The following is a 10,000-nucleotide window of genomic DNA, read 5'->3' as shown; positions in this document are numbered from 1 at the left end:
GTCTCTCTCTCTTTCTCTCTGTCTCTCTCTCTGTCTCTCTGTCTCTCTCTCTGTCTCTCTCTCTGTCAATTCAATTCAATTCAATTCAAGGGGCTTTATTGGCATGGGAAACATGTGTTAACATTGCCAAAGCAAGTGAGGTAGATATTATACAAAAGTGAAATAAACAATACAAATTAACAGTAAACATTACACATACAGAAGTTTCAAAACAATAAAGACATTACAAATGTTACATTATAAATATACAGTGTTGTAACAATGTACAAATGGATAAAGCACACAAGTTAAAATAAATAAGCATAAATATGGGTTGTATTTACAATGGTGTTTGTTCTTCACTGGTTGCCCTTTTCTTGTGGCAACAGGTCACAAATCTTGCTGCTGTGATGGCACACTGTGGAAATTCTCCCAGTAGATATGGGAGTTTATCAAAATTGGATTTGTTTTCAAATTCTTTGTGGATCTGTGTAATCTGAGGGAAATATGTCTCTCTAATATGGTCATACATTGGGCAGGAGGTTAGGAAGTGCAGCTCAGTTTCCACCTCATTTTGTGGGCAGTGAGCACATAGCCTGTCTTCTCTTGAGAGCCATGTCTGCCTACGGCGGCCTTTCTCAATAGCAAGGCTATGCTCACTGAGTCTGTACATAGTCAAAGCTTTCCTTAAGTTTGGGTCAGTCACAGTGGTCAGGTATTCTGCCACTGTGTACTCTCTGTTTAGGGCCAAATAGCATTCTAGTTTGCTCTGTTTTTTTGTTAATTCTTTCCAATGTGTCAAGTAATTATCTTTTTGTTTTCTCATGATTTGGTTGGGTCTAATTGTGCTGTTGTCCTGGGGCTCTGTGGGGTGTGTTTGTGTTTGTGAACAGAGCCCTAGGACCAGCTTGCTTAGGGGACTCTTCTCCAAGTTCATCTCTCTGTAGGTGATGGCTTTGTTATGGAAGGTTTGGGAATCGCTTCCTTTTAGGTGGTTGTAGAATTTAACGGCTCTTTTCTGGATTTTGATAATTAGTGGGTATCGGCCTAATTCTGCTCTGCATGCATTATTTGGTGTTCTACGTTGTACACGGAGGATATTTTTGCAGAATTCTGCATGCAGAGTCTCAATTTGGTGTTTGTCCCATTTTGTGAAATCTTGGTTGGTGAGCGGACCCCAGACCTCACAACCATAAAGGGCAATGGGCTCTATGACTGATTCAAGTATTTTTAGCCAGATCCTAATTGGTATGTTGAAATTTATGTTCCTTTTGATGGCATAGAAGGCCCTTCTTGCCTTGTCTCTCAGATCGTTTACAGCTTTGTGGAAGTTACCTGTGGTGCTGATGTTTAGGCCGAGGTATGTATAGTTTTTTGTGTGCTCTAGGGCAACGGTGTCTAGATGGAATTTGTGGTCCTGGTGACTGGACCTTTTTTGGAACACCATTATTTTGGTCTTACTGAGATTTACTGTCAGGGCCCAGGTCTGACAGAATCTGTGCAGAAGATCTAGGTGCTGCTGTAGGCCCTCCTTGGTTGGTGACAGAAGCACCAGATCATCAGCAAACAGTAGACATTTGACTTCGGATTCTAGTAGGGTGAGACCGGGTGCTGCAGACTGTTCTAGTGCCCGCGCCAATTCGTTGATATATATGTTGAAGAGGGTGGGGCTTAAGCTGCATCCCTGTCTCACCCCACGACCCTGTGTGAAGAAATGTGTGTGTTTTTTGCCAATTTTAACCGCACACTTGTTGTTTGTGTACATGGATTTTATAATGTCGTATGTTTCTCTGTCTCTCTGTCTCTCTCTCTGTCTCTCTCTCTGTCTCTCTCTCTGTCTCTCTCTGTCTCTCTCTCTGTCTCTCTGTCTCTCTCTCTCTGTCTCTCTGTCTCTCTCTCTGTCTCTCTGTCTCTCTCTCTGTCTCTCTCTCTGTCTCTCTCTCTGTCTCTCTGTCTCTCTCTCTGTCTCTCTCTCTCTCTGTCTCTCTCTCTGTCTCTCTCTTTCTCTCTCTCTATCCCTCCCCACCAGTACCTGACTAAGGGTTGTGAGACATCTGAGATGACGCTACGTCGTAACGGGCTGGGCCAGCTGGGTTTCCATGTCAACTACGAGGGCATCGTGGCAGAGGTGGAGTCGTACGGATACGCCTGGCAGGCCGGGCTGAGGCAGGGCAGCCGATTGGTCGAAATCTGCAAGGTATGTCATTTTAAAGTTGTAGATTTCATTGCATTGATCATTCTCGTGTGTTTGTTTGTAAATTATTATTAATACCATATAATGGTATTCCGTATAAAATCAACCATTCTGTCAAGGTTGCCGTGGCGACTCTGACCCACGAGCAGATGATCGACCTGCTGAGGACATCGGTCACCGTCAGGGTGGTCATCATCCCCCCGCACGAAGACGCCACCCCACGCAGGTGTGTGTGTGTGTGAGGTGTTGGTCTGTGTGTGTGAGGGGTTGGTGTGTGTGTGTGTGAGGGGTTGGTGTGTGTGTGTGAGGGGTTGGTGTGTGTGTGAGGGGTTGGTGTGTGTGTGAGGGGTTGGTGTGTGTGTGAGGGGTTGGTGTGTGTGTGTGAGGGGTTGGTGTGTGTGTGTGTGAGGGGTTGGTGTGTGTGTGTGAGGGGTTGGTGTGTGTGTGTGAGGGGTTGGTGTGTGTGTGTGAGGGGTTGGTGTGTGTGTGTGAGGGGTTGGTGTGTGTGTGAGGGGTTGGTGTGTGTGTGAGGGGTTGGTGTGTGTGTGAGGGGTTGGTGTGTGTGTGTGTGATGGTCAGATTAGTGATTGTGAGGTCATCATTAACATGTCAACCATGTGTGTGGAGTCTAACCTCTGCTTCTTACCTGACCCTCCTCCCTCTTCCTCCCCTCCTCCCTCTTCCTCCCCCTCCCTCTTCCTCCCCTCCTCCCTCTTCCTCCCCTCCTCCCTCTTCCTCCCCTCCTCTTCCTCCCCCTCCCTCTTCCTCCCCTCCTCCCTCTTCCTCCCCTCCTCCCTCTTCCTCCCCTTCCCTCTCCTCCCTCTTCCTCCCCTCCTCCCTCTTCCTCCCCTCCTCCCCCTGTCTCTTCCTCCCCCTGTCTCTTCCTCCCCCCTGTCTCTTCCTCCCCCTCCCTCTTCCTCCCCTCCTCCCTCTTCCTCCCCCTGTCTCTTCCTCCCCCCTGTCTCTTCCTCCCCCCCTGTCTCTTCCTCCCCCCTGTCTCTTCCTCCCCCTGTCTCTTCCTCTCCCCTGTCTCTTCCTCCCCCCTGTCTCTTCCTCCCCCCGTCTCTTCCTCCCCCCTGTCTCTTCCTCCCCCCTGTCTCTTCCTCCCCCCTGTCTCTTCCTCCCCCCTGTCTCTTCCTCCCCCCTGTCTCTTCCTCCCCCTGTCTCTTCCTCCCCCCTGTCTCTTCCTCCCCCTCCCTCTTCCTCCCCTCCTCCCTCTTCCTCCCCCTGTCTCTTCCTCCCCCTGTCTCTTCCTCCCCCTGTCTCTTCCTCCCCCCCTGTCTCTTCCTCTCCCCTGTCTCTTCCTCTCCCCTGTCTCTTCCTCTCCCCTGTCTCTTCCTCCCCCCTGTCTCTTCCTCCCCCCGTCTCTTCCTCCCCCCTGTCTCTTCCTCCCCCCTGTCTCTTCCTCCCCCCTGTCTCTTCCTCCCCCCTGTCTCTTCCTCCCCCCTGTCTCTTCCTCCCCCCTGTCTCTTCCTCCCCCCTGTCTCTTCCTCCCCCCTGTCTCTTCCTCCCCCCTGTCTCTTCCTCCCCCCTGTCTCTTCCTCCCCCCTGTCTCTTCCTCCCCCCGTCTCTTCCTCCCCCCTGTCTCTTCCTCCCCCCTGTCTCTTCCTCCCCCCTGTCTCTTCCTCCCCCCGTCTCTTCCTCCCCCCTGTCTCTTCCTCCCCTCCTGTCTCTCCCCCCCCCCCTGTCTCCCCCCCTCTCTCTCTCTACAGAGGTTGCTCTGAGCTCTACCGTATCCCGGTGGTTGAGTGTAAGGGGAGTGGTGAGAGTGGTTCGTTTGACTACAAGTTCCCGTTCCGCAACAAAGACAACAAGTGGCAGAGAACCTCCAGTAGCCCCCAGCAGTCCCTGACGGCCTCCCCCCAGCCGCACACCCCCAACCGGGCCGTCAGCCTGGGCAGCTCTGGGGGGAAGACCCTGTCTGCTGAACGCCCAGAGAGAAACGCTGCTATACCACGCAGTGTTAGTAGTGATGGGCGGCCGCTGGATACCAAGAGGTAGGGGGGAGGAGAAGGGGAGGGGGAGAGGAGAAGGGGAGGGAGGGAGGGAGGAGGGAGGGGAGAAACGCTGCTATACCACGCAGTGTTAGTAGTGATGGGCGGCCGCTGGATACCAAGAGGTAGGGGGGAGGAGAAGGGGAGGGAGGAGGGAGGGAGGGGAGAAACGCTGCTATACCACGCAGTGTTAGTAGTGATGGGCGGCCGCTGGATACCAAGAGGTAGGGGGGAGGAGAAGGGGAGGGGGAGAGGAGAAGGGGAGGGAGGGAGGGAGGAGGGAGGGGAGAAACGCTGCTATACCACGCAGTGTTAGTAGTGATGGACGGCCGCTGGATACCAAGAGGTAGGGGGGAGGAGAAGGGGAGGGGGAGAGGAGAAGGGGAGGGAGGGAGGGAGGAGGGAGGGGAGAAACGCTGCTATACCACGCAGTGTTAGTAGTGATGGGCGGCCGCTGGATACCAAGAGGTAGGGGGGAGGAGAAGGGGAGGGAGGGAGGAGAAGAGGAGGGAGGGAGGGAGGAGAGAAACGCTGCTATACCACGCAGTGTTAGTAGTGATGGGCGGCCGCTGGATACCAAGAGGTAGGGGGGAGGAGAAGGGGAGGGGGGGAGGAGGGAGGGAGGGAGGGAGGGGAGAAACGCTGCTATACCACGCAGTGTTAGTAGTGATGGGCGGCCGCTGGATACCAAGAGGTAGGGGGGAGGAGAAAGGAGAGGTAGGGGAGAGAGGGAGAGGCAGGAGGAAATAAAATATTCCTGCTTTGACAACATTAGATTTCTTCTTTCATGTCAATAAAGTTATTTTGAATTTGGGAGGGGGGAAAGGGTGAGAGGGTTAACGTCTTCTCTCTGTATCTCCAAATGATTTATGTAATGTTTCTTCTTCTCTGGTAACCCCCGCTCCAGAATGTCTCCGGGCAGTGAGAACTATGCTCTGGTCTCCTCTCTGGCTCAGGGTCTGGGCTAGGGTCAGGGTCTAGGGTCAGGGTCTAGGGTCTAGGGTCAGGATCAGGGCTATGGTCTGGGCTAGGGTCTGGGCTAGGGTCTGGGCTAGGGTCAGGGCTAGGGTCGGGGCTAGGGTCTGGGCTAGGTGTTAGGGTCTGGGCTAGGGTCATTGTCTGGGCTAGGGTCAGGGGCTGGGCTAGGGTCTGGGCTAGGGTCTGGGTCTGGGCTAGGGTCTGGGCTAGGGTCGGGGCTAGGGTCTGGGTCTGGGCTAGGTGTTAGGGTCTGGGCTAGGGTCATTGTCTGGGCTAGGGTCAGGGGCTGGGCTAGGGTCAGGGGCTGGGCTAGGGTCAGGGTCTGGGCTAGGGTCAGGGTCTGGGCTAGGGTCAGGGTCTGGGCTAGGGTCTGGGTCAGATCTGGTTTAATGTCTATTCTGTGTTCTCTCAACCCCTCCAGAATGTCTCCGGGCAGTGAGAACTATGCTCTGGTCTCCTCTCTGGCTCTGGGCCTGGGCTAGGGTCTGGGTTAGAGGGTTTAATGTGTTATCTCATCCCCTCCAGAATGTCTCCGGGCAGTGAGAACTATGCTCTGGTCTCCTCTCTGGCTCTGGGCCTGGGCTAGGGTCTGGGTTAGAGGGTTTAATGTGTTATCTCATCCCCTCCAGAATGTCTCTGGGCAGTGAGAACTATGCTCTGGTCTCCTCTCTGGCTCTGGGCCTGGGCTAGGGTCTGGGTTAGAGGGTTTAATGTCTATTCTGTGTTATCTCATCCCCTCCAGAATGTCTCCGGGCAGTGAGAACTATACTCTGGTCTCCTCTCTGGCTCTGGGCCTGGGCTAGGGTCTGGGTTAGAGGGTTTAATGTGTTATCTCATCCCCTCCAGAATGTCTCCGGGCAGTGAGAACTATGCTCTGGTCTCCTCTCTGGCTCTGGGCCTGGGCTAGGGTCTGGGTTAGAGGGTTTAATGTCTATTCTGTGTTATCTCATCCCCTCCAGAATGTCTCCGGGCAGTGAGAACTATGCTCTGGTCTCCTCTCTGGCTCTGGGCCTGGGCTAGGGTCTGGGTTAGAGGGTTTAATGTCTATTCTGTGTTATCTCATCCCCTCCAGAATGTCTCCGGGCAGTGAGAACTATACTCTGGTCTCCTCTCTGGCTCTGGGCCTGGGCTAGGGTCTGGGTTAGAGGGTTTAATGTGTTATCTCATCCCCTCCAGAATGTCTCCGGGCAGTGAGAACTATACTCTGGTCTCCTCTCTGGCTCTGGGCCTGGGCTAGGGTCTGGGTTAGAGGGTTTAATGTGTTATCTCATCCCCTCCAGAATGTCTCCGGGCAGTGAGAACTATGCTCTGGTCTCCTCTCTGGCTCTGGGCCTGGGCTAGGGTCTGGGTTAGAGGGTTTAATGTGTTATCTCATCCCCTCCAGAATGTCTCCGGGCAGTGAGAACTATACTCTGGTCTCCTCTCTGGCTCTGGGCCTGGGCTAGGGTCTGGGTTAGAGGGTTTAATGTGTTATCTCATCCCCTCCAGAATGTCTCCGGGCAGTGAGAACTATGCTCTGGTCTCCTCTCTGGCTCTGGGCCTGGGCTAGGGTCTGGGTTAGAGGGTTTAATGTGTTATCTCATCCCCTCCAGAATGTCTCCGGGCAGTGAGAACTATACTCTGGTCTCCTCTCTGGCTCTGGGCCTGGGCTAGGGTCTGGGTTAGAGGGTTTAATGTGTTATCTCATCCCCTCCAGAATGTCTCCGGGCAGTGAGAACTATACTCTGGTCTCCTCTCTGGCTCTGGGCCTGGGCTAGGGTCTGGGTTAGAGGGTTTAATGTGTTATCTCATCCCCTCCAGAATGTCTCCGGGCAGTGAGAACTATGCTCTGGTCTCCTCTCTGGCTCTGGGCCTGGGCTAGGGTCTGGGTTAGAGGGTTTAATGTGTTATCTCATCCCCTCCAGAATGTCTCCGGGCAGTGAGAACTATACTCTGGTCTCCTCTCTGGCTCTGGGCCTGGGCTAGGGTCTGGGTTAGAGGGTTTAATGTGTTATCTCATCCCCTCCAGAATGTCTCCGGGCAGTGAGAACTATGCTCTGGTCTCCTCTCTAGCTCTGGGCCTGGGCTAGGGTCTGGGTTAGAGGGTTTAATGTGTTATCTCATCCCCTCCAGAATGTCTCCGGGCAGTGAGAACTATGCTCTGGTCTCCTCTCTGGCTCTGGGCCTGGGCTAGGGTCTGGGTTAGAGGGTTTAATGTGTTATCTCATCCCCTCCAGAATGTCTCCGGGCAGTGAGAACTATGCTCTGGTCTCCTCTCTGGCTCTGGGCCTGGGCTAGGGTCTGGGTTAGAGGGTTTAATGTGTTATCTCATCCCCTCCAGAATGTCTCCGGGCAGTGAGAACTATGCTCTGGTCTCCTCTCTGGCTCAGGGTCTGGGCTAGGATCAGGGTCTGGGCTAGGGTCTGGGTTAGAGGGTTTAATGTGTTATCTCATCCCCTGCAGAATGTCTCCGGGCAGTGAGAACTATACTCTGGTCTCCTCTCTGGCTCTGGGTCGTCCTCCTCACAACCGCTCTTCTTCCTCCAACGTCTCCTGCTCCACTGACACCTCGCAGCACTGGAAGAGTCAGAAGTCCATGCCTGAGGGGTAAGAGACGGAGTGTGTTCATGGTCTGTAGCATACGTAACACAACCCTTTATGTAATAGTTAAGGAAGATGTTGAAATGGGAGATGATTGGAAAGGAATGAAGCACTATATCCAACAATTCGTTTTTTTTTAAAGTTTTTTCCCCGTTTGAAAACGCTGTGGTGCCTGTTGACCAGCTTGTGTCCGTTACACAGAAGCCCAACGTCAAGTTCCTCACGGCTCTGTCCGTGAATTTCATTAGTCGCAAATGGCATCTTTATTCCCTACATAGGGAATAGTTTGCCGTTTGGTACGTAGCCCATGAATTAGTTCATGCAGAGGAAGCAACTTCTGCCCACAACTCTTCTTTTTAATTTACTTTACATTAATTGTCTTTATCTTTGTAATTATATTATGGTTAGTACATGTTGTGTTGTGTTACTAGGAAATGACATGTCTGACGTTATGTTCTTTGGGCGACATGATGTCGAACATTTTTATTAAATTGTGTGTGTGTGTGTGTGTGTGTGTGTGTGTGTGTGTGTGTTCTAGGTTTGGAGAACACAGACAACACTCCCCTCTGTCTACAGAGCGACAGGTGGTAGGAGAAGGCGGGGCTAGTGGCAAGTCCACACCTAATTGGCCGAGAGTGGAGGAAGGGGGCGGGCCCGACAGAGGTTCTACAGGTGAGATTGACCAATTGGAAAGATGTTTGCTAATATAGAAAGAAAAGTGCTTTATTTCTACTGCCAGATATACACATTGTTGTCTGCAGTGATGTCCAGACATACTATCAAACCACTGACAAGAAGCAGAGTGTTGGGCCATAGTGATGTCATAGTATAACAGAAAGATATTGGACCATAGTGATGTCATAGTATAACAGAAAGATATTGGACCATAGTGATGTAATAGTATAACAGAAAGATATTGGACCATAGTGATGTAATAGTATAACAGATAGATATTGGACCATAGTGATGTCATAGTATAACAGAAAGATATTGGACCATAGTGATGTCATAGTATAACAGAAAGATATTGGACCATAGTGATGTAATAGTATAACAGAAAGATATTGGACCATAGTGATGTAATAGTATAACAGAAAGATATTGGACCATAGTGATGTAATAGTATAACAGAAAGATATTGGGCCATAGTGATGTAATAGAGAGATATTGGACCATAGTGATGTAATAATATAACAGAAAGATATTGGACCATAGTGATGTAATAGTATAACAGAAAGATATTGGACCATAGTGATGTAATAGTATAACAGAAAGATATTGGACCATAGTGATGTCATAGTATAACAGAAAGATATTGGACCATAGTGATGTAATAGTATAACAGGAAGATATTGGACCATAGTGATGTAATAATATAACAGAAAGATATTGGACCATAGTGATGTCATAGTATAACAGAAAGATATTGGACCATAGTGATGTAATAGTATAACAGAAAGATATTGGACCATAGTGATGTAATAGTATAACAGAAAGATATTGGACCATAGTGATGTAATAGTATAACAGAAAGATATTGGACCATAGTGATGTAATAGTATAACAGAAAGATATTGGACCATAGTGATGTAATAGAGAGATATTGGACCATAGTGATGTAATAGTATAACAGAAAGATATTGGACCATAGTGATGTCATAGTATAACAGAAAGATATTGGACCATAGTGATGTAATAATATAACAGAAAGATATTGGACCATAGTGATGTAATAATATAACAGAAAGATATTGGGCCATAGTGATGTAATAATATAACAGAAAGATATTGGGCCATAGTGATGTAATAATATAACAGAAAGATATTGGACCATAGTGATGTAATAATATAACAGAAAGATATTGGACCATAGTGATGTAATAGTATAACAGAAAGATATTGGACCATAGTGATGTAATAGTATAACAGAAAGATATTGGACCATAGTGATGTAATAATATAACAGAAAGATATTGGACCATAGTGATGTAATAGTATAACAGAAAGTTATTGGACCATAGTGATGTAATAGTATAACAGAAAGATATTGGACCATAGTGATGTCTTAGTATAACAGAAAGATATTGGACCATAGTGATGTAATAGTATAACAGAAAGATATTGGACCATAGTGATGTAATAATATAACAGAAAGATATTGGGCCATAGTGATGTAATAATATAACAGAAAGATATTGGGCCATAGTGATGTAATAATATAACAGAAAGATATTGGGCCATAGTGATGTAATAGTATAACAGAAAGATATTGGGC

The 10,000-nt window shown here is 49.4% G+C and overlaps 1 protein-coding gene across 1 annotated transcript in view; it reads left to right on the top strand.

Annotated features, from left to right (window-relative positions):
* LOC139582537 (signal-induced proliferation-associated 1-like protein 1) overlaps window positions 1-10,000 on the top strand; it is a 246,065-nt gene that overhangs the window by 183,859 nt on the left and 52,206 nt on the right. Inside the window, exons 13-17 of the mRNA XM_071412624.1 lie at window positions 2,009-2,176; window positions 2,293-2,399; window positions 3,886-4,170; window positions 7,588-7,731; window positions 8,264-8,397. Coding sequence (XP_071268725.1) covers window positions 2,009-2,176; window positions 2,293-2,399; window positions 3,886-4,170; window positions 7,588-7,731; window positions 8,264-8,397 — 838 coding nt within the window. The remainder of the gene's footprint in view (window positions 1-2,008; window positions 2,177-2,292; window positions 2,400-3,885; window positions 4,171-7,587; window positions 7,732-8,263; window positions 8,398-10,000) is intronic.

Source organism: Salvelinus alpinus, chromosome 8 (assembly GCF_045679555.1).
Source record: "Salvelinus alpinus chromosome 8, SLU_Salpinus.1, whole genome shotgun sequence".
In the NCBI taxonomy this organism is placed as follows: domain Eukaryota; kingdom Metazoa; phylum Chordata; class Actinopteri; order Salmoniformes; family Salmonidae; genus Salvelinus; species Salvelinus alpinus.
This window is presented reverse-complemented; position numbering and strand designations above follow the sequence as displayed.